The following is a 25211-nucleotide window of genomic DNA, read 5'->3' as shown; positions in this document are numbered from 1 at the left end:
TTGGTAAAAATATTAAATATCATTTCAAAAGTTGTCAGTTATTACTTGGAGTTCTTCAGTAATAGGATTAGGAGAATAATTTCCCATACCCCAGAGAATGACACAAAAGGAAATAAATTGAAAGACTAAATACAAGACATTTAAAACATCAATTTATTCTTTATTGCCAAGATTTATAACAAATTATTTAAAAGCCAATTTTTAGTCTTCATTTAATTGTTCTATGTCCTAAGTATATATACTAAATTCAAATATGTGAAAATGCCTGTTAATGCTGAACATTATTTTAATATATCTGATCTATGATGTCAAAAAGTAAACACTCAGTTGGTATATCAATTGTCACTTTGTCAAGCAGCAGCTTATTATAATTCAGAAACAGGTTATTAGGACAGTCAAAAGACAATTTAAATCCAGGGGCAGTCCATGTTTATCACCTAGAATCTTGATTGATCAAAATTTAAAATCAAATAGCCTTGATTCTATAATACTTACTTCAATGTATGATTTCTAAGAAATACTTTCAAAGATACCTACATTGCCAGCATTACAACCTGATACTTCTAATCAGAGATAGCCTACATTGTCCACACACCACCTTCTGGTACTTTTAATCATAATTATGAAGGTAGTCAGTTTCCTGTATCAAGTTTAGTTATTTAGTTACTACCAGTTCACTTATATATAAGCCAAGTGTGCTCACCCTTTCCAAGTTTTTGAATTCTGATGTGTTGATTTTGGTTTATCCTCAATATAAAATTTCTATGACACTTAAGTTAACATAGTTAACATACCACAAAATTTATGACACTTTCAGGGCAAAGCAGAACTGGACAGTCCTTTGGTCTTGCCACCACTGACCTGACTGCTTTGCCATACCACCTAGCTGAACACTGACATTCTTTAGTTACAGGTGGAAAGACACCTACCTACATGAGTTTAAAAATCGATCTGCACAAAAGAAATAAAAAAAATTATATACAACAAATTGGTTTTTAAAAATACAAAAATAACATCTGTCACTTCTGTCATGCTGACATTGACATATATACACATGCAGAAAAAGTTCCAACTCGGTCATCTGAACAGCTGTACTCTAAAACAATGAACAAACTGCCACTAAGTTTTCACACTGACAGAAGGTGTATTCAAAATATTTCATATACTAAATACTGCAATAGCCTCTGCATGTATAAATGCTGGTTATAATAGTTTTTGCTTTGATTAAAAGTATCTTAAGCTAACATTAAGTGCACTAAATTAACAACAGTTCAGAAATCTGTGACCTTACAATAAAGAAATCCAAAATGTACAACTACAGAAAGCAAGGAACAATTACTGCCATGCAAGACTTAAACTGAAAACTGCAAGGAAATGCAATTTAAAACAGCAAGCTCAAATATATGTAACACGCAAAAGGGTCAGCAGCGAGTTCTACCAACAATAGACTTAAAAAAGAAAATACATTCTCTTTGCTGGTATAAATCAGATCTTCCAATTTGAGGACAAGCCGCCTGTCCTCTAGCTTAAGAGATGAGCTGCAATGAAAAAGAAAACTGCTTTACCACACCCAACACACAAAATCAAGTATGTATGCATACAATGTTACTCGCAATATATTAATGTAAATAATATGAAACACACAACTGCCAACCTTGTGCCTTGGAGTGACTTGCCTTGAAGCTAGTGAGTATATCAGGAATATAAAACTACCCTGTGCACTATGAACCTATCTTAATCTAGACTAAGGTTTTATCAAAACTGTTCAAACTCACTAAATATATTTCCTCATCTATGTTTATTAACAACTCTGGGGTATCAAATGTGATCTTCACTGACATGAATAGTCAAAAAAAATATTTGACAAACTTTTGGTTTCTATGCCAAGTGATCAAGTAGGAAAAAGGAAATATTTACCTCTTTTACAGTTGTTTTAATGAAATCTTTCCGTTCAGTTAAATCATAAGCAGGATAATTTTCATATACCTAAAAACATTAAAAGCAGATTTAAAAGTTCATTGTAAATGGAGTTCTTAATTGATCTAGACAGTAAAAAGCTGGAGTCAGATATAGAAGGAAATACTAAGAGATCAGAGAAGGAGCAAGCCACAGCATTTTACCTGCTCAGGTCTAAGCAGACGAGAGCAATCCTGTGTATATCCTTTTTCTGCCCAGCTACCTCACTTCCTGTCTGTCTGTACAGACCTCTGATTAGCGAGTGGCATGCTCCATTCTCTGACCCTCAGACAGGCTTTGTTTGTATAAGAAAGTTATCATCACAGCCCATAATATTTTAAGTGTTCTATGGTTCACCAGACTTGTGCTTGCAAGAGATTTAATAATACTGTATTCAAAGCAATAACGTCAACGAACATTCTCAGTGCTTTACCAGTTCAGAGTAGTACTGAATCAAAACTACAGGTAGGGAATATTGGCAGACTATCTGCAAAGTGACTTTTAGAGGGCCTAGTCTCCATAGTACCCAACATTCTCCTTGGGATTCTACAGTTTGAACTTGAACCTCTACTCTATACTCAGTCCTCTCAATTAAATCACGAAAGTCCAAATGGTCTCATGAGTGCTTTACTCCTAGAATTTAAACAAACCTGTCCTCAACTTCAAATCTATTAATTAACTTCCAGTCTGAACTCTTACCCTCATTTAGGGCCTATAACTTTTGCTATAAATGGACAAGCACAAAATGTTTGGAGCTTTGCTAGTCAGTTTATTCCAACTTCACAGATGTATGAAATAGATGTATTCATATGAGTAGAGATGCTACTAATATGAACAGGCATAGCTATATTATAAAACTTTATTGACAAAATGTGATAGGCATGAGTTAGCCCATGGCCTATAATGGGTGTCTTTACAAACATGTTCCCATTTATGCCATTGTAAATATCCCTTGTTTGCTATAAAACTACAACCCTTAATGTATTTAGTAAGTTGTCTACTCATTTCCTTACTGATGGTCATTTATGTAGCTTCTGATTTTTCACTATAAGTGGAATGAACATTATTGGCATCATACAACTATGCCTTAAAAGAGAGACCTTGAAATGGTATTGCTAGTTTAAAGGGTATATGCGATCTAAATTTCAATACTCAAGTCCTTTAAAGAAGCTGTTACAACTTAAAACACAAGTAGTACTTGTTTTTCTGCATTCTTTAGAACCAATGAAAACTGTCAATCTCTATAGGGCTCCCTTTATTCTAATAAGCAAAACTATTATTTCCTTCTAATTCTGTGTCCGATGAGAGGCCCCTTCAATGTTTACAAGTCTTAAAAAGTATCTCCTAAAGTAGAAAACCCGTATTCATTTGCATGTTCCAAGAACCCAACCTCAAAGTATCTAAATAAAATATAAACTGTCTGTTCTAGTCTCAAGTATGATTACTGCTACCTGTAATTGGTAACATCCACAATGGAGAATCCTTTGATTTATTAAGCTCTGGTTTCTGATGGGTTAAAGCAAGCTCAAGGCTTGCTAATAGCAAGTATTCTATCACTAAGCCACAAGCACCCCCAGTCTCATACCTGTTGCTTTACTATATAAGCTGGATTTTATGTCTCTATCATCTTTTTGTCAGATCACATTTTTTGATGTTTGTAGGATAACTTTAATGTAACTATCGCTGGGTGGTGGCAGCACACGTCTTTAGTCCCAGCTTTAGTCCCAGCACTCAGGAGGCAGAGGCAGGTGATCCTGAGTTTAAGGACAGCTGGTCTACAGAGTAAGCACCAAGACAGGCTCCAAAGCTACACATAGAATCCCTCTCTCCAAAAACAGAAAAAGAACCATTGAAACTGGAGTAGTATACATTTTTAATCCCAGCACTTAGAAGGCAGGTAGATTTCTGAGTTGAGGCCAGCTTGGTTAACAGAGACCTTGCCTCAAAACCAAATAAAAAAAGCAACTATTATGTCCCTTTCAACAATCTCAATATCATGTCCAGATTCTCAATTCCCTTATTTTCAAGAACACTGAAGTTAGTTCCAAGGCATCTATAGATTTTGAAAACTCTAGTAGTTCTCTCCTTACATCAATAAAGACTACTTTGCAACCCTAGTTTTCAGACAAACTGCTGTTTATTTCAATGATAATCTCATTGTTCTTCAACAATAAATCTGTGGTTCTTAACCTGGGAGTTGAATGAGCCTTTCAGGAGTCACCTAAGACCATCAGAAAACAGGCATTTACATTACGATTTATAGCAGTAGCAAAATTATAGTTATGAAGTAGCAACAAAAGTATTTTATGGCTGAGGATCATAACATGAGGAAGTGTATTAAAGGTCGAAGAATTAGAAAGGTTGAGAACCACTGCTATAGAGAAAAGGTGATGTTCTACTATTTTGGGATTCAATGAGTAATAATTCTAGATGTTTTTCTATACTCTTTTCAAGCCCTAGCCCCCATTCTCAGGTAGGAATGTTTGTTCTGTGGTGCTGTGCTCCTCCCAAGCTGTTCTAACAGATTGCACACAGCCCTCTGCTGGAATCTTATCTTCCTCTACCTCGCTGAACTGCAGGCACATGTAAGGACAAGCTATGACTTCTCTGCTTTATCTCTTAACACCCAGTCCTAGCTTGGTATCTATAGTACAGGCTTGGTGGAATGTTTAATAAATTAAAAAATAAATTCAATAAAGTCATAGACTATTTTAGCACAGGGGTATTTCAAATTAAACATTACTTAGTCATAAGAAACTCGATTTTTAAATCTTCAACTGTATCTAAACTATAGATAATGACTCATTCAAGACTATTTCCTGAGCTGCATTAAGTTATTCAAGTTAATAACATCTAACTCCCTGCACACTAAGGGAGTGACTCCTAAGATTCTCTTTAAACCAACACAAGCTAACACTGCATCACTAAGTTTCCACACCAGGAAGTCTGTTGTGAAGCGTATCATTTTAATTTTATTGACTCTTTATTCATAAATATGTTCAAGTCAGTGATGTTTGGCTGTTTTATAAGTACAGTATCCAGTACTCACAAAAGGGTCTGAAATATTTCAATCAATACTCTCTGAATGAATACACAAAAAGATGTACTAACAGTTTCAAATTAAATGGTAAAAAATTTCCAAGTCAGCAGGGACTAACTAGAACCCGGCCCCTGATTACCTCTTTGCAAATCTGCTTCATTGTGACTTCTTCCAAGTTAGCATTAGCCAGTAATTTCTTCACTGTTTCCTTTAACTCTTCATCTGTGGGTGGTTTTTTCAATTTTTTAATTAATGGTTCATCATCAGAACTATCTTCAGATTCAGACTCTAAAAGTTAAGATACTAAGTGTCAATAATTTTTTTTTTGCATACCAACGTGTAAGTCAATGGGGAGAGTTTTTAAATTTTTGAGAGAACATATGCCCTTCCTGGTTATAAATCATTTAAGTTTTAATTATAAAATAAAAATCTTCACCTTAAAATTACATACAATGCATGCACTGGAAACTTTTTTAGCTTTGAAAACTGGCATGCTACTTCCCCCAAATGTACTTTGCCGTTTACTGTCTTTCATACACACTTAAATATGTACATGCATATGGTGTACCCTGACAGTTGCTGTCATCATTTCTAATATACCTTTTTTGGAACTGTTTTGATTCTTCTTGGTGGTGCTGCTATCTGCTTTCTTAACATTAGCACTTTTTACAGATTTTTTACTTTTAGCAGCAGCTTTCTGTTTTGCTTTTTCTTTTTTAGATGTCTTTTTTGGTGGTTGCTAGAAAGGAAAGCAAATATGGATGAGTCACCACGATTCCTCCTTCTCCTTTCTCACATTAAACACTAGCTATTGCAGCTTAAACATTACTAATTACCAACGGTAGGAATTGTGCCCAAACAGTGTTTATTTCGATGTAAACAAGTCATCTACATTATTCCATTTAATTGGGGCTGAAATATAACTCAAAATATAAATATTACCATTTACTGTCTCCTACTCTCTTTCCCAACTAGAATCCAAGCTACAGGAAGACAAGATCACTGGTGTTCAATGATAAATCCTTAACTTCTAAAATATACAGCAGTTGTTTTTTGTAATGAGGAAACAGACTCAGAGGTGTCATGTTGTTCATAATCACATTAAAACAAAGACTCAAACATACATGTGACCCCAAACACATGCTATCAAACACCAATCCAGACTCAACAAAAGCTAAATGCTGGACATTTGTAGTATCCAAATTACAGCTCAGAAGTAAAGTCTCTAAAACTAGGAAGAATTCTTAATTTAATTAACATTCCCAAAGCAAAGTATTCCATATAACAAAAGAACCTAAGATAAATTCTCATCTTTATACATTGAAACCAACACAATTACCTAAACATAGAATGTTTTACACTCTTGATTTTGGAGTAACACATCATCAAATCGGCTTTTTGTTGTTCCTGAGATACTGCTGCAATACATACCAAGACTAACCTTGAATGATCTTTCTGCCTTGGCCACTACTGCCTTACATTACAGTTATGTTATACCTCATAGAACCCCCCCCCTTTTTTTTTTTTTTTTTTTTGAGACAGGGTCTCCCTGTATAGCTTTGGAGCCTATCCTGGAACTAGCTCTTGTAGACTAGGCTGGTCTCGAACTCACAAAGCTCTACCTGCCTCCACCTCCCAAGTGTTGGGCTAAAGGTGTGTGAACTGCCCTGCACTTACGGAACCCCTTTAAAGAAAAATATTGTGTGCAATCTGTCCTTCAGATTAATTTGTTTCAAAATCTAGGAGGACTTAGACTATTATATCTAAATGGAATTAATTCGATTTTTAGTGTCTTTTTCTTTTTGTTACATTACACATATTTATATTAAGCCTAGACTCACCCTGTATTAACTTGGTAATATTTTAAAGATTATCATGTATGCAGTGTTCTGCCTGCATGTATGCCTACAAGCAAGAAGAGGACACCAGATCTCATTACAGTTGGTTGTGAGCCACTGTGTGGAACCATGTGGTTGCTGGGAATTGAACTCTAGACCTTTAGAAGAGCTGCCAATGCTCTTAACCTCTGAGTCATCTCTCCAGCCCTAACTCAGTAAAATTCTGTTGGCTGGACACTAGCAGACCTTTCTAGTTTGGCTGCTACTAACAAAATACAGGCACTTTACTAAACAACACCAATGATTAGAATTAGTATTTTTTAATTAGATACCCATAGGATTCACATATACTGCAGTAGGCTCTTAAAGGGAATAAAAGGTTCAACTATTGTATTAATACTCTTATTATACAGAATCATATATTCACTGAGTTTGAGGACAGCTCTTCAATCAAAGGTTAATAAAATCTAGACTTTTGAGTATAAGAAACTAAGTTATATTTACTTGTGAAAAGGAAACAATAAAAACACACTGCACTGCTACTCAAACCCATTCGGTAATTTAGAGTTAAGTAATTAAACCATTTCCGGGGCCATCTAAGATTTATGATTAAACTTTTAGAAGGCATACACAATACGATTAATTTTAAACCTATTAATTGGTACAAGTTAGTAGTTTGAGAAAGTATAAACATCTGAGGTGATAAGCAGGTAGGAGAGGAAATGAAGCTATTGTTATAAAATGTTGCTTCTGCACAAATATATATATTTCTAAATTTAACATCATCTTCTAGAAAGGATAACATTCTATCCGAGGCTTTAAAAGAAAAAAAAAAAAAAAACTGTTGATTAACAAAATTTAGTTCTAAAAGAGTACAACCATACCACACAAGTACAATACAACAAGACAAATTATAGTGAGTACAGAGTCTTGAGGCACACTACTTTCAAATTCTAGCCTCAGTTCATCTCCAGGCCCTACTTTCTCCACTTATCAAATAAAGGAACTGATTTCTAAGTCTTTATGTGAGGTTAATGCTCAATTTGTGAAAATACTTTTAATGATGCCTCCTGGAATATAGGAAGCAATATCAACCACCATTGCTACTAAGTGCTTCCTTTTGAGATTGAGAAATTCCTCCAATATGCAAATAAACTTCCCCTCATCTCATTTTGGGAAACAATGGACAGTTTTAGCAATTAGTATTTAGAGATAAGGATAAACAATGGAACTGAGAAGACAAGTTAACCACACCTACTTAAATTTTAAAACCTTATAAAAATCTTAAGAATCTATAGCCAGCTGAAGGATCAACCCTTTAAACATCTCACAAAGGGTACTTATTTGATTATTTCACATTCTCAACCTTGTGGAAGATACAGTACAGAAGTGAGTAAGAACATGGGCTTACAATCAAGCTTAGTTTTAAATTCTAAATTCGCTGCTAATTTTGCCTTCTCACTTAACCCTGGTTCATAAAAGTGGAGATAAGATGGGACGCCATTCTTAACACTTTTCCCAATCATTTCTATCTCTGTGCTAGGATAACATTTTATAATTACATAAAAACAATGCCTTAAAGACACTGTAGGTTTGATTAGCTGTTTTACTCAGTAATTGAGGATAAACTACATAAAATGCAACAAAACATACATGTTTATTAAAGTCATTTACATGTCTGTTTCCACACTATACTGCCCTTATTTAGCTCAACTAGTCCCCAAGCAAACAAGCTATTAGAGGTTTATAGCTTATAGGGATCACTTTCCTTATGTTCATCTCTGTACTGTTTGTAGGGCCTAGTCCTTGTAAAATACAGTATAAAGTTCAAGAGGAAAGAAAAATGCATTATCATAATGCTGCATCCACACATTCTCATGTTCAAAACAAACAAAACAAATATCAAACCAAATTCTTTAACTCATAATAAATGAGGAAATGCAGTAGTAAAGTGAGTTAACATCTTACAGTTACTAAGAAGCAAATGTGTCCTATATTAGTTCTGGAAGAATAAAAATCACCCACCTATTTGTTCCTTTAAGCTAGGGATGAAACTATAAAAACTAAGTTACAATAGCAAACTAAGTGGTAAACCACAGCCTAATTGTTATATGCTGAATATAGATTTTTCTATTGTAGAAAGCAGTACCAATAACAGATGTGTATTGACTCATTCATTCTTGAAGTTCCATTTGATTATACCCTTTTTCTCCTAATACTATGTGGCCTGCCCTCTCACTCACTAAAATATGTAAGGATATATATGACTAAAGACTTATTAATACAGTCTTGATCTCTACTACAGAATTTAGAACTAGTGCTTTTAGTAATTGTTACATATTTATTAAAGTGGGAAGTGATCCTTGAGAACTAGATAAACCTTAATAAGTTCCATTCTGTTAGTCATCCTGTTAAACCAAACAGTCTCTTAGCCAAGCCTCTTGACTTGTAACATCACTGTCTTCTGGTGTAATTTACATGTACAGACTATATATTTGAGAAAGAGGAAAGGAAAAAGATCACTGTATCAAACCATCAAGAGTACTCTCAGGATCCTTGAAACTAGGGAGGCTGAGGCAATAGAATAACAAATTCAAGGCCAACAAGAAAATAAAACACTTAAAGAAAATATTAAAAAAAGATCACAATGCCTAAACTATATAAATGAAAGTACACCATACTCCTCAAGGTATTTATACTTTATCAAACCACTTGTACCAATTAATAGGTTTAAAATTAATCATATTGTGTATGCCTTCTAAAAGTTTAATCATAAACCTTAGAAGGCCCTGGAAATAGTTTAATTACTTAACTCTAAATTACCTAAATTACCTAATGGGATCGAGTAGCAGTGCAGGGTGTTTCTACTGCTTCCTTTTCACAAGAATTAATGAAATTTAAGAGGTGATTCTTTTTCTGTTGTTTCAAGACAGGCTTTGTCTGAGCAGTCTTAGCTGTACTAGACAGAACTCCTTCTGTAGACCAAACTCAAGAGATTACCTGCCTCTGCCTCCCAGGTGCTAGAATTAAAGATGTGCTCCACCACACCCAGCTTTGAAAGACACCCCCCCCCCCCGTTTTTTTTCCATTTTCCAGACAGGATTTCTCTGTGTAATAGCCCTAGCTGCCTGGAACTCACTTTGTAGATCAGGCAGGCCTCAAACTCAGAGATCCACATGCCTCTGGATTGCTGGGATTAAAGACATTCACCCCAGCCATCAAAAGATTCTTAACAGACACCTTTATTATTTAATCAAACAGATGCTAAGACTGTCTTTTTTACAAAATGAATATGAAAAAACTTAAGAAACAAGTTTCAAAGTGAATAAAAATACAAAAAAAAAAAAAAAAAATCTAATTTCCAAACCAATTTTTTCCTAATAGCTCTCTGTGTGTGTGTGTGTGCGTGTGTGTGTGTGTGCGCGCGCGCGCGCGTTTATACCGGATACCCTACCATGTCTGATCTCTTGAAGCTGCAGTTACAGGTATTGTCAATCACCTGAAATGTTTATTGGGATCTGAACTTGAGTCCTCTGGAAGAGCAACAAATGCTTTTAATGGCTGAACCCTCTCTCTAACCCAAAGGATTAAGATTAATAACATAAATTTTCAAAAATGTAAAGGATTTTCCATGAAGAATCAAGAAATGGCACGAGCACTTTTGTCAAAAACACAAAAATCTTGTGAGAACAAGGCTTACCTATCTGTTATAGGCAGCAGGGCTCTTGAAGGAGGGTCACCAAAAAAGACGCCTGTCACAGAGCCAGAATTCTGTCCTCACTGCAGAAAGGTTGTACTGGGTGAACAGATGAACAAAATAAAAAATTAGCTGAGAATATAGGATTCTTCTAACTTGGTTGAAAAAAAAAAAAAAAAAACCAGAATGACAAGAAATGTGCAATTATAGTTAAGAGTCCACAAAATTATGAAATGTAAATGTATTTTTATAAAGGTGATCTTTCAACTTTGATTTCCAAAAGATTTAAATAAAATTATTCAGTTTTATAATTTCCTCTGTTCAAATTATGAAGTTTCTTCAGTTTCTAAAAGCATTATTAAGGAATAGCAAAACATGTATGTTCACATCCTACCACTTATCAAATGTTTTCAACAACTAAAAAGACAATTTTAAAAAATTGTAACTGCAGGTTTCTCTGAATGGTCAGATAACTAAATGAACAACACCCCACTTTTGATTTTCTTTTTCCTATGAAGTCAGGAAATGCAGCAACGGCTTCCCCGACAAAAAGTAAATCCACATTACATTTGCAGTGTAGCAGCCACTACTAGTGAAGTACTAACACCTGGATCTCTTAAATTGTTCCTCACAGCTAAATAGCCAAGGAACGTTCTGATCAGTGCCACACAAACAAAGCCTCTGGTTAAAGATATCCCTTTGAAGGGAAAAAGGCAAACACCGTTAAGAAAGCCTGTTGCCTTGTTCTTCCTTGTCTAACATGGATATAATATCTAGACATAAAGCCTTGTGATTGGGACACAGAGAAAGAAATCAAGATGGAACTAAACTAGAAACACCCTCCCTCCCTGCTGGCTAATGTTTACTGTCAGAAACTATGAAAGCTATTGGGGAGAAAATGCATCAAGGTCATTATCCTGTTACAGAGCACATGTGCATGCACTACAATACCAATTTGTTAGGCAAGATATAAAAATGTAATGGTGACAAAACTATTTTCCAGATGAACCAGTCTGATCTGAGGCCCACAACACAGGATGGAATATACACCTGATACTGTAAAAACCTGGTCAAGAGCTATGGTTGAGAAGGGCTTGTGCCCACAGAAGGAACATATTACTAATATTTACCTACATGAGTGTGTAGTCAAACTACATTCTTAGAATTTGTGTTTATATGGCAGCTCTCAACCCAGGGCAGAAAAAGTTAATGTGATGAGTCCTATCTGGTCAAAGCACAGAAGTCATGAGTTCCCAACCTTCAAACAGGACATCTGTATCAACTCCCACCCAAGGCTCAGGGAACATTGGAGAGGAGAGGACAGAATGAATTCAAGAGCTAGAGGATGGGGATGATTGTCATGCAACAGCCATCCAGACAGATCCTACCACTGCAACCATAAACATACAGCAGCTATGAATACCTTCACAAGATTGACCCTCCAACTTTCCATCATGAATAGAGGTGACCACAAAGCCCATCCATCCCTTTCTTAGGAGATAATGACTACTAATGACTGCTGGAGGAGGAATCGTTTTTCTAATCTAGCACTGGAAAATTAGATGGGAAGGTTCAGAAGAGGGACACCAGAGGGTAACAGGAAGTGTTAATAAGCATAATACACTGCATATGTTTATTAAAAAAGAAAAGGGAGAATAGGTGTAGACAGAGTTTCTGACCTGCTTGGTCCCACAGCCCTTGGTCCCAAATAAACACACAGAGGCTTATACTAATTATAAACAGTTTGGCCAATGGCTCAGGCGTCTTACTGATTAGCTCTCTCTTAATTATCAGCCCATATCTATTAATCTGTGTATCTCCATGAGGTTTGGTTTAACAGAGAATGCTGGAGCCTCTTGCTTTCTTGGCAGCAACACTCTCTGTCTCCTCTCCCCAGAATTCTCCTCATCTGGTACCCCTACACTTCCTGTCTACTAGCCAATCAGTGTTTTATTCATCAACCAATAAGAGAAACATATGTACAGAAGGACACCCCCCCCATCAACAAGGTGTCACAAAATACTATTCATTTTATCAGAGCTTACAATTCTGTGTGTCTGTGTGTGTGCGTGTGTGTGTGTGTTTCAAGACAGGGACAGGGTTTCTTTGTGTAACCTTGGCTAGCCTGGAATTCACTCTGTGGATCAGGCTGGCCTCAAACTCACACAGATATCTGCCTGCCTCTGTCTCCTGGGTGCTGGGATTAAGAGTCAACTAAAATTTTCATAGAAACTAAAACAGCCATAAAGCATTTGAAGTAGTGCTAAGTGTAAAGGGCTTTTACGGAAATATAAAATTAGTCTTACTAGAGCTGGAGAGATGGCTCAGCAGTGCTGCCTACTCTTCCAAAGGTCCTGAGTTCAATTCCCAGCAACTACATGATGGCTCACAACCATCTGTAATGAGATCTGGGCCTCCTCTGGCCTGTAGGCATACATGCAGGCAGAACATTGTACATATAATACACATAATAAATAAATCTTTTAAAAATTAGTCCTACTAGAGGGAAATTTACCAAAAAATAAAAAAATGTATCTATCTATAGTCTGTCAGGACAAGCCCAAGCAGGGGGAAAAAAAATCCCCCTAAATTTTATATAGTAAAATTTGATGTACTTAATGTCTAAAAAGTATGTCCTCCTTTTTCCTCCATGGATTTCTACCATTTGACTTAGATTTTCTAGTTTATGTCACAGGAGAAAACTGATTTATATTAGGACAGTTTATTCGTGCCTCTTCCTAAACTGTATCTTGGCAACAAGACTGGATTCAGAAAAGATACTTGCAATAAAATGTCTTCTTTTGAGAAGGAAGAGGGATCATCAAGATAGGGTTTCTGTGTAGTTCTGGCTGTCCTGGAACTCATTCTACAGACCAGGGAGGCCTCTGCCTCACAAGTGCTGCGATTCCAGGCAAGAGCCACCATGCCTGGATAAGGATTCTAATAGTAATAATACTATCAACTAATACAGAATACATGTTGCCAAGTACCTGGAAGTATTTGATATGGCCCTATGATGTTGCTTCCAATTTTACTAATGGAAAATTGAGTATAGAAAAATTTGCACAAAGTCATGTAGTAAAAAACCAGGGGAGAGAAGGGATTTGAACCCAGTTTCCAAACCTCTTGTTTTATAAAGACAGAACAAGAAACAAAATTATATTCTATAATAACTTTTTATAATTTAACTTTTCATGATTTGTCCTTCAAGTTTAAGAAACAGTTAATGACAGATGGTAATGAGCAAAATATTGAATAAGGAAAATATTAGTTTAAATCGTGGGGGCTGGTGAGGTAGTTTGTGCTATATAAAAACTTGAATTCAACCCCTATCACCCACCCCCCCCCCAAAAAAAACAGGCATAGTGATACAATGGCCATAATTTTAGTATTTTAGTGCTAGGAGATAGGAGACTCCCTGGGGTTTCCTGGTATATGCAAGGGCAAAGGCAGGTGTATCTCTATAAGTTCGAGGCCAATCTGGTCTATACAGTGAGATCTAGGCTAGTTGATGCTATACACTGAGACCCTGTCTCAAGAACTGAGCTTGTAAGCTATGGCTCTCGAGGCTTGTTCTCTGGCATCCACATTCACAAGCCTGTCATGATTATAGATGTACATATAAACAAAGATCTTTCTCTCTGGTATCAAATCATAAAAATCTGAGTCCCTCTACACCAAAATACATTTAAATTTCTGAAGTAGAGGTTGGAGGGATGGCACAGTGGTTAAGAGCACTTGCTGTTCTTTCAAAAGACCCAGTTTAGTTCCCAGCACCCATGCCAGGTGGGTTACATCACCTGTAACTCCACCTTTAGGGGATCTGATGCCTTCTTTTGAACTCATAAAACTCTATGCTCACATACACATACACATAACTAAAAAATTTTTTTTTAATGTATGAAGCACCTGAAAGATTGGTATTAAAAAAGTTTATTAAATTATAGGTATGCATGTGTTCCTGTGTGAGAATGTGTAGATGAGTATAGGTTCCTGAAGAAACTAGAAGAGGGCACTGTAACCTCTAGAGCTGGAGTGACAAACAGTTCAACCTGGGTATCAAACTCTTGTTCTTTAACCAAGAGCAGTATAACTCAGCCACATTCCAGCCCTATAATTTACCTTAGTCTTCTAATTCTGTGGTATCCAGTAGATAAAAAACATCCTTCCTGACTACACGAGACAACTGCTGGTGTTTAGAGACATTTCTGACTATTACGACTGTGCACTTCCCACAACAAGGAATTATCTAGACTATAATGTCAATCCAGGATTAATCAAACCTATACGCTTCTATACATATTTATAGAATAAGTTCTAACCCCCTTTAAAAAAAAATAAAGAATAAAACATGGCATACGAAGCCAGGTGTTGGTGGCGCACACCTTTAATCCCAGCACTTGGGAGGCCGAGGCAGGTAAATCTCTGAGTTAGAGCAAGTTCCAGGACAGCCTCCAATACAATATACAGAAACCCTGTCTTGAAAAACCAAAAAAACAAGGCATACATCATTAAGAACAGGAACTCACCTTCTGTAACTACTTTCCCTGACCTTGACTGAGGATATAGCAAAAGCTAACTGTCTTAACAAGTTTTCCTCCTCCCTAGTATGCACTTTGGAAGCATTTTACAAATAATTGTAAACAGAAAATGTTCCATTTCTAAGTAACATAAACTTCAAATGCTGTTACACTCATTATAGAGTTCCCAAAGGGTTGGAGGAAATGACAACCTTTAACACTTTACTTTTTGCATCATATTAATTCAGTTTAGGTCAATTGCAAAGTATTAACATACTATGAAAAAAACTCTTAAGAATGTGCTCCCATGGGCTGCAGAGATGGCTCAGTGGTTAAGAGCACTGGCTGCTCTTCAGGGGCCCAAATTCAATTCCTAGCTCCCACAAGGTGGGATCTCAGTTATATATAACTCCAGTTCCAGGGGATTCTTATGTGCCCTTCTGACTGCCGCAGGTACCAAGAATGCATGCAGTGCAAACACATACTTGTAGGCAAAAGACCCATATATAAAATGCTAAAAAAGAAAAACTATGTTCCTCTGTGTTTCTGTTTAGAAAAATGTACAATTTTGCTGCTTCCTTTCCCATTTTCCTCCTCTAGATGATGAGAGCCAGTTCAAGGCGCTCTTCAAATCTAGGTCACAAACTCAACTGTTTTGAAACTTTAATGTCTGATGGGATATAAGCCTGCCCAATCATTTATGTAGCTTCACAATGAAAAAGAACTGACTCTGGGTAGTGGTGGTGCATGCCGTTGATTGTAGCACTAGGAAGGCATAAATGGGTGAATCTCTGAGTTTGAGGCTAACCTCATCAACAGAGTGAGTTCCAGGATAGCCAAGGCTACACAGTAAAACCCTGTCTCAAAAGAAAAGAAAAAGAACTAACATCAACTATTTGCTTATTTATATAACAAGAATATCTCTGATAGACAATAATAGTTAAAAATGTTTTACCTCCTCTTCACTTTCTTTCTCTTCATCTTCCGAAGACTCTGCCTTATTTTTCTTCTCATCTTCATCACTACTAGACTCATCTGACAAAATTTCAGGACATTTGGTTTGCTTTGACTTCCTTGTCGCTCCAGAACTGTTCCGTTCCTTTTTACTACCTTTGCTTGAAGATTTTTTGGATTTTGGCAATGGCTGTATGTATTTAAAAAACAAACAAACAAAACATGTATTAACAGTAACATCAATAAGGGTATTTCTAAGTCAATCAACTCCTTTTGATAATTACTTCTCAACTCAAATTCTGTCAGAAAGTAATTACAGGCTTAGCAGAGAAATCATCTTTAAATGTGTCTAGCTACCCAAAACTGCATTACCAGTATTCTCAACTGTCTTGTAAATCCCTGGCAAGATCACTGCAAAGGGTACTCTTGGTTCTGAAACAGGACTACAAGTATGAACTGAAATGAGTTCAGGTAGTGTTTACTTTTGATCAAGACAATATATGTAATTAGAATTAATTCATTCCATTTTTCATAAGCACTAAAGATGCATTAGGAGATTCTTGCTTTAATCAAAGAGGTGGAAGGAACTACGCACAGAGAAAATAAAGCGTAACAATTATATACCCTAAATTTAAAAACAAACTATTACCTCTTCCAGTAATGCCAAATTCTCAGTGACACCCTTCAGTATGCAATATATATTAATTATGAAATAAGAGGCATGCGATAAGGAACTTGCAATATGCCTTCAGTTAAACCGTATCCACTTCTCATCACATGAGGAAAATCATTTAATCAACCAATGAATTTATTTTTAAATGCTTGAAGAGTATTTGCTAAGGGTCTGGAGCTGCTCTTCTAGAGAACTCAGGTTCAATTCCTTGCACCCACATGGCAGCTCATAAATGTCTGTAACTCCAAGTTCTGACTCTCTCACACTGACATACATGCAGACAAAAACACCAATTAAAATAACAGTCCTACATAACTATTTCTTCAACCTAGTTCCATCATTCCAATGCCTTCCAGACAGAAAACCCCGGAGCCCTGGTTTATATCTTATGTGACATTTAGATGCTCTTGTTAAATTGTTTTTGTTTTGAGACAGTTTCTCTAGGTAGCCTTGACTATCCTGGAACTCGATCTGTAGGCCAGATTGGCCTGCCCTCAGAGTGCTAGAATTAAAGTGGGATCAAAGATGTACATCACCACCAGCTACCTTTCTTTCTTCCTTTCTTCTTTCTTTTTTTTCTTTTTTTTTTTTTAAGACAGGGTTTCTCTGTGTAATATCCTGAAACTCTTGAGATCCACCTACCTCTGCCTCCTAAGTACTGGAATTAAAAGCATGAGCAACTACCACCCAACTACTTTTCTTAATCTTGTACAACTCACATTTGATTTGAAGGACAATATACTATTTAATTATTATGAAAATATTGCAGTTCTGTCGATGAAAGGCATATTTTAAATGCAGATGACATCACTGACCAGCAACACAATTCTCTTGTTAGAGTACCATTTCAGTAAAACAAGAAAGGAAAGGCTGATAATAACCAACTTGCTGAAATAGTAAAAAACAAATCCTTACTTTGCCAGAAGGCTTTGGATGCATTAAGAAATTCAAGATCCTCTTCACTAGTTCACTGTTCACACCTGATCTCTCTAAATCAAGAACCTCACAGATGCTCTTTAGCATGGCATTTCTAAACCTGAAACAGAAAGCAAGGGAAAAAAACAATGTGACTACACAAGAGTTCACAAATAATTTTCATGATAGAAAGAGCAAGAACCAGTAAAATTGGTCTGCTTTGTCTCTATAGCATTTACAAGTATTTCCCTGTAGCTTACTCTTAATCACCTGACCAGTGTACAACCACGAGAAAATGCATATTTACCAACAGTTTAAGTAAACTTGCTGGAAAAGTCTGTAACTTTCCAATACTACAAAATTTATGGACTTGAAAATTGTTTAGGTTAATGATTCAGCATTACAATGTCTCAATAAAGGCCTGATCATTTTTATTTAAATTTTTCATCTATAGGCATTTAATAAACAACAGTTCTAAAAGTTTGTCACTTTGCTAGCATTACGTAAAATGACAATTTCTCAAAAAAAAAAAAAATTACTTTCAAAGCAAATTTAAAACAGCAAGGAACAGGAATACATTTCCTTCAGATTGTATGAACTCTGAAAGATTATTTATATCTTCTGAAAAATTAAGTTTTAGGAGTTTTCAATAATTTTAACAGTCACTATTTACTAGAACATAAGATAACCCAAAATGATGCTTTGAAAGACTTGTCAAATCCTGACACCTAAATTAAAGTTAGCAATGTACTAAAAATGAGCAGATATTCAATTTTAAATATTAAAGGTAAGCTGATAGCATTATCAGCCTAGCACAATATTGACAAAAATAACTTACTTTTTCAGCATTTCTTCCTTCTTTTTATACTGGGTACTGCCTTTTTCAAATGGAAAGCCACTGAACTGACCCACATTCTTCTTTAATGAGGACACCTTAAAATGTTTTTGTTATTGTTAATGCTACTATCCAATAATATACAAATGAATAAAGCATTCACATTTTCAGATTCATATTTCAAGTTAAAATACTGATTTATTAAACAAAACTGAAAAGTATCTGAAATTGACATGGTAACATTACAAAAATTCTACAAACTTGAATTAATTCTTTGAAAAGTTTGAATCTGAATTATTTCCACCTAGCAAGTTACCATAATTGTTCCTTAGGTATGTGTAAAGTTACTAGTCAATGATTATTTTTTAAAAAGCAAATAATTTTTAAGTATTCTAAAAAGTTATTGCCATTCTCTAATTTATGAGATGTGTGTAAATTAGATTGTTGTGCACACTGAGGCTAGGACATGTGAAAATAAACTAGACCATGCTTCAGACTGCCTTAATAACATCTAACTTGTTTTACATAACCCAAAGCAAAGTTTCTTATTTCAAATACAGTTACATGCGCTGGAGTGATGGCTCAGCATTAAGACCATTGGTTGGCTATTGTTCCAGAGGATCCAGGCTCTATCCCCAGCACCTATATGGTGACTGGCTCACAACCATCTGTAACTACGTAACTACAGTCCAGTGGCTATCCAAATACCTCAAGCACCTAGCATACAGCAGACAGAAACACAGACATGTAGGCAAAACACCCATGCAAATAAAACAATGTTTTCATTCTTTCTTTCTTTCCTTTTTTTTTTTTTTTTTTTTTTTTTTTTTTTTTTTTTTTTTTGGTTTCGAGACAGGGTTTCTCTGTGGTTTTAGAGGCTGTCCTGGAACTAGCTCTTATAGACCAGGCTGGTCCCAAACTCACAGAGATCCACCTGCCTCTGGCTCCCAAGTGCTGGGATTAAAGGTGTGCACCACCACCGCCTGGCTAACAATCTGTTTTCAAATAGTTTCATATAATAAACCATATGATATGGCAAACAACTGTCATCCACTTTCCTGAGTATTACAATTAATGTAAATGGACAGAACACTGACAAATTTGTTCTAATACAGTTAAAAAAAGAAATCACCAAAATCACAACAAATGTCATTTCCTTTTTTTTGTTGTTGTTGTTGTTTTGTTTGTTTGGGGGGTAGTGCTATTGGAGATCCAACTTAGGGTCTTGGGCATGGCAGATAAGTAATTTATCTCTGAACTACTCCTCCATCCCTAGTTAGTAGGTAAAAAGAAAAGCCCTAGATATTATTGTCTTGTTAATAACCAGCTACCCATACTACAAGATGTCATTTAACAAGTGTCTGGATTTACTCAACTGGTATCATACAGAAACTGAACTAGTTGACATTAAAGTCTTTCAGGATTAAAATTACAGCTCTATACTTAATTAAGTATATTAAAATAGTATATATACTAAGCATCAAAAAGCATAGTAAAGATGTTTTCAAATGTCTTACTGTGCCTGGTCTGTTGTAAAGCAGTTTGTGTAGATTTCTAAGTTCATCTGTTTTTTTCTTACTCAGAAAGAAATGTATCCTTTCAATTTCACAAAGTTTCTGACCCTTCCCTGGAAAAAAAAAAAAAAAAAAAAAAAAAAACATAATTAAACACCCAGGCCTTATTAGTATTTAATGAAAATTATTCCCACAGCATAGCTTGTATAACTTTGTGCTAATAGGGAAAGTTGGAATTATGTCAAAATAGATCACTACTTCCTAAACTCTGAGTATGCTGCTATTATCAAGTATTGCTAATCATTTTTTTTGCCTAATTGAATGTTTTCACTGTAAAAGAAATACAGACTAACCTTACCTTGTGCAATTGTAAATGGCTCTTTTTGTAAGGAAGACACTTGCATTGTCAACCTTTCTACTTTCTTCTTTTCTCTCTTGCCTTCCACAATGAGACTCTTTTCTAGGAATTAATTGAATAGTTTTTAAATTAGTAAATAACAAAAAGCTAAAGCGTCCACTTCATAAACAGGTAGGGAAAAAAGATCTTCCAAACCCAATACCACTTTCCTCCTCAACATGTTTTAAGAAGCAAATGGCATGAAACACTGTAGAAGCTTTTATTTTTAAGAGTAACAGTTACTTAAGTTTGTCAAGCAGCCAGTCTAAAATAACAAAAACTCTTATCCAATTACATTTACCACTACTAAAATCTAGTCATTTGAATTGTGAAAAAAAAAAAAATCACTTAGTTTCTCACTAGTCAAGATGATTACTATTTCAATCATTACTTCATTCTGTTTGTGGGCCTTTGAACTCTTAGTTTTTCACACAAACATGTAATAAATTATTTTAAAATAAGCAGTTATGCTACTGTGCTAGAACACTAGAGCTTATTTCTCCTATCTGACTGTACTTTGTACCTGTTGTAAGATAGCTGGCTGGACATTACTTTGTAGTTTGACAATTGTGTTCAGGACAGCCATAAGTCACTCTGACAAAGTTTAATACTGTTTAATCCAGACTTCTAAGAAACACCCAGGAAATATGATAATATATAAAGCTTAAAACACTGTTCTATTCAAAAACATACTTACTGATTGAAATCTAGTCAAATTGTATTTTGTTGTAGGACCTTTCATTCATTCAAATCAGTATCTATTAGGTCCAAAAATGTACTTCATATTCAAAATGATATTACACATGTTTTGAAATTTCTACTAGGAAAATGAAAACTATACTTAATATAAAAGGTGATAACAGATCTTTAAGACACAAATAAGGTATAAGGGTATAGTTCAATGATAGAATATCTAAAATGCTCAAGTCCCTGGATACAGAAGAGAAAAAGATAAATATAAAATTTGTGAGCCTGGATGTCCAGATTTCTGGGCATGTAAAGGTGCTTACTGCCAAGTCTGGTGACCCAAGGCCTAAGCACCAGAATGAATGTGGTGGGAGATAACTGATTCCCTTAAGTCTTTTGACTTTCACATGCACCACCCCTGCCACACACAACAAATAAAAGCTACAAAATGCTTTGTGAGGGACTGGAGACATGGCTTAGTGGTTAGCGGACTTACTGCTCTCTCAGGACCAGGGTTTGACACTAAGCACCACATGACAGCTTACAAACACATCTAAAACTCCATTTCCAGGGGATGATCAGGACCTTCTGGCTTCTGAGGGAACCAGGCCAAGTACTTGGTGTACACACATACATGCAAGCAAAACATTCATACACAGAAATAAAAATAAACATTAAAAAAAAAGTTTTGTGAGTTGAAGAGGGATTATTTGGGGGCTAGAGAAAAGGATCAAAACAGTGTAGTGTAGGCTTTACAAAAAGTTCAGATTTGGGGATTAAAGAAGTTGCAAAGAATGAATGGAGAAAGGAAACACTAAGTATGTTATAAAACAGCTCCTATTAATTTCCTCTTCTGTAATTTCAGTCATACTTGCTTTGGATCAAAATCTACAAACTATAAGTTCTTAGTCCGGCTGTAACCTGGACAGCTCCTCCATGTCCTATAGGAACTGACACAACACATCCAAAAGACCTCATAATCATATCCAAGCTTGTTCACGTCTGTATTTGTTTTCTACAGAATAACAGCATCACCAAACCCTATAGAGAAAAGCTGAGAATCACAGTTCAATTTCTCTCATCTTTCCCAAACCATTTCTAAGTCCCGCTATCAATGCATTATTTCAGACTAGTAGTTTCATTGTCATGCAACTTTCTATCATTATACTGAAGGTAAGTATTCTGTGCTAAATAGAATTAAAAACGTACAATTCCAGTATCCCAATCACCTCAAAAGAGGAAAATTAGTAATGAGTCAGTTCTGAAACTATTAAGAACTAAACCTACAAAATCAGTTCTTAAAAACAACTGGTTTAGTCAACAAAATTCACGATTCTATCAATTATTGTTAGCCTCTGAAACATTACTGTTTGGGCCTTTTATAGTATATTTATATACATAACTTCTCAATTTTTTTTCTGCCCAAGGAAATTCACTACCTCTAGTATCTCAATTTTGCCCCCCCAGGAAGAAAAAGTAAAATATCAGCAGTACAAGTGTTAAGAAAGTCTTAACAACACAGATATTGCAGGCAATGTTCAATTACATTATAAATAACCTAAAAATGATTTAAAAGTCAGTGTTAAACGACACACTCCCATAAGGTCTTAGGGATCATACCACTTATTCAAATAAGTTATACCTTGTCCCTTAAGCCATATTATATTTATACAAAGAAATGAACCTTTGGGAAGAGCACCTTAACCCTGAGACCTGATCCCAAGTTTTGCAAAGCTGTGGCCATTTGCACAGTCAACCAGGACGGACTAGTACTGCAAGATGTAAGGAGCTGTGCCTTGGACTTTCCAACAGCTGAGAATGTCCCTGAAAACCGATGTACCTGTAGAGGGACAGCAACAAGCATCCTGGATAACTGACACAATACACCTGCACTGCTCTGAACTGGCTTCGCAGCACAGCCTCTGGTCAAATAACAGTGGCTAATACCACCTTCCTTTGAACAGAATTAGCTCCAAGACCGAGACAGCTGTGGGTTCAGTTTTAACTTTCAGTTCAGTTTTCTCGTTTTTAAACTACTTTCTCCAACAGCAGCAGCAGGCTTTCACAGGTCATTCCTAGGCAAAGAGAAAGGGTTCCACAAGAACCCTATTTAAAAGTCAGCAGATACACAGAGTTGAAGACATGAAGACATTTCCAGGATTAGCAAGAATACCTGTAGTGTCAGGTTACATTAGGGACCTTGGGGGTAACTCTGCAGGCAAACGCTGCAGAATGAAATTAGCACAATTAAAACACTCGCGTAGCAACACAGCACTGATGTAAAAGGCAGATCTCAGACTTACAAACTTCCTGTGGGGTGATCAAGTGTTCTGAAGGGACACCGCGAAAACTCAGCTACGCTCGCCATCAAAACCCTGGCAAACACTCAAAGGGACAAAACAAAACAAATTCCACAGATTCCCTGCCACTGATCCTTAGCAAACGCACACTACAAACACCATTCGCGTGAAATCGATCGCTCCGACTCGATGCCTCTAAAGCGCCAAAAAGCAAGACAACCGCTTCCCAAGGTTGGGGGGAGGTGGGCTGGCTCTCGATGTGACAAATCCACCCACGAGGGATGCGCGTGCCTGCCCACCTTTTTCTTCCTCCTCGTCCTCATCCTCGTCGTCGTCCTCCTCTTCCTCCTCACTCTCGTCCCTGGGACCCGGCATTTCGGGCTCCTTCTCGGACGCGGGCTGCGCCGGGGCGTCCTCTCCCTCCGCAGCGGGGGCCGCCGCCGACATGCTGGGTGCCTGCGGGCGGGGAGGAAGCCGCACGCTTCGGTCCCTTCGCTCGCACCTGCGGGATCCAGGCGACCGCCGGGTGGGGAAGCGCCTTTGCAAGTCGCCTACTCCGCTCCGTCACTCCGCCCGCCTCCCCGGGGATGCCCGAGGCGGGAAATCGCGCCGCCCTCCCGCCGCCGGCGCGCGCGCTCCCGCCCGGCCCGCCCGCCCGGCCCGCCCGGCCTGCGCCACCCCGGGCCGGGCCAGGCCAGTCCGGCCAAGCCGAGCCGCGGGTCCCCTCCCCCGCGTCGGGCCGCCGTGCGGATGGCCGCGAACCCTCCCCGCGGCGAGGAGCAGCAGCCGCGCCTCCCCGAGGCCGCCCTCACCGCGGGTGCGCACGAGGAGGCCGCCGCTGAGAAGAAACCTCGCGCCGCCGCGCGCTCCGCGCTCCTCGCTCCGCTCCTCAGAATCAACAAGATTTTCAAAATGGCGGTTCGGGAAGCAGAGCGGGAATGCGCCGGCCAATCAGCGCGCTGCGCTGCGAGTTGGCGCGCGCGGGCGGGCGGGCGGGGGAGGCGGGGCGGCGGGGCGGCGGGGCGGCGGCGGCGGGCAGCCAGGCGGGGCCGCCCGGGGCTCCGCGCCCGCCCGAGGACCCGGTCCCTTCCGCGCTCCCGCGGGCCGGAGGGCGCCCGGACGGGCAGCGGACCCGCGCGGGGCTTCCGTGCTGCACGGACGGACGCTAGGGGGCCTGCGAGCTCCTCGTCTCCCGGGCCGTTCTGGGAGATGATGACCGGCCGCCCTGGGCCGTGCAGAAGGGTGGCGGCTGAAGGTGACAAAGTTGACGGGATCCACAGAAGTCTCTTTCCCAGACGTGGAGGGCGTCGACCGGGAGCCCTCTCGTCTGCCTCCTGGAGATCGTTCTGGAGGAAGGCTCCCAAATGTCGCCCGTACGCTGCACCGTGACATGGATGACATGGACCCCACTACGTTAAGTGCTCACAGCACCAGTGACATAAATAGGTTTTATACCCGTGAATGTAAAGCAAATTCACTCTCTCCCTTTCTCTCCCCCTTTGGTCTCTCCTGCGATGCAAATACGACATTTGTCCACTCCACACACTCTGTCAAGAATTCTAGGTAAACTCCACCTTAGAATTCACACTTAAGAAACTGAGTGTTAAGGCACGCGCTACCCTACGTGTAATGGTGGATATTTTCTTCCTACCCACTAGCTGCCCAACTGATTTTTTTTTTTTTTAATCCAGTTGACTTGGTGGAAATATGATTAGCTACAGTTTGGGGAATGGACCTAAAGTTGCAGGAAAAAAAAAAAGACCTTGTTTTTCTTTTTGTGCTTTTTTTTTTTTTTTTTTTTTTTGAAACATAAGCTAAATCCTGTTATTTCTGCTTTCTGGTCTTAGACTATTCTACCGATTCTGTTCACATTCCGAACACTGTC

General features: G+C 37.7%; 1 protein-coding gene across 1 annotated transcript; it reads right to left on the bottom strand.

Annotated features, from left to right (window-relative positions):
* Window positions 1-130: 130 nt before the first annotated feature.
* Dek (DEK proto-oncogene) lies at window positions 131-24223 on the bottom strand. Its single transcript, XM_051194329.1, has 11 exons — window positions 24139-24223; window positions 23626-23782; window positions 20301-20402; window positions 19946-20055; window positions 18432-18526; window positions 17594-17714; window positions 16007-16195; window positions 5597-5735; window positions 5136-5284; window positions 1918-1986; window positions 131-1538 (listed from the first exon to the last, which is right to left on the bottom strand). The coding sequence occupies exons 2-11, from the start codon at window positions 23771-23773 to the stop codon at window positions 1527-1529; spliced, it is 1134 nt and encodes a 377-aa protein (XP_051050286.1). The 5' UTR covers window positions 23774-23782; window positions 24139-24223; the 3' UTR covers window positions 131-1526.
* Window positions 24224-25211: the final 988 nt, after the last annotated feature.

Source organism: Phodopus roborovskii, unplaced genomic scaffold, assembly GCF_943737965.1.
Source record: "Phodopus roborovskii unplaced genomic scaffold, PHOROB, whole genome shotgun sequence".
Lineage (NCBI taxonomy): Eukaryota > Metazoa > Chordata > Mammalia > Rodentia > Cricetidae > Phodopus > Phodopus roborovskii.
Note: the sequence above shows the minus strand (reverse complement) of the source record. Positions and strands in the feature narration are given on the sequence as shown.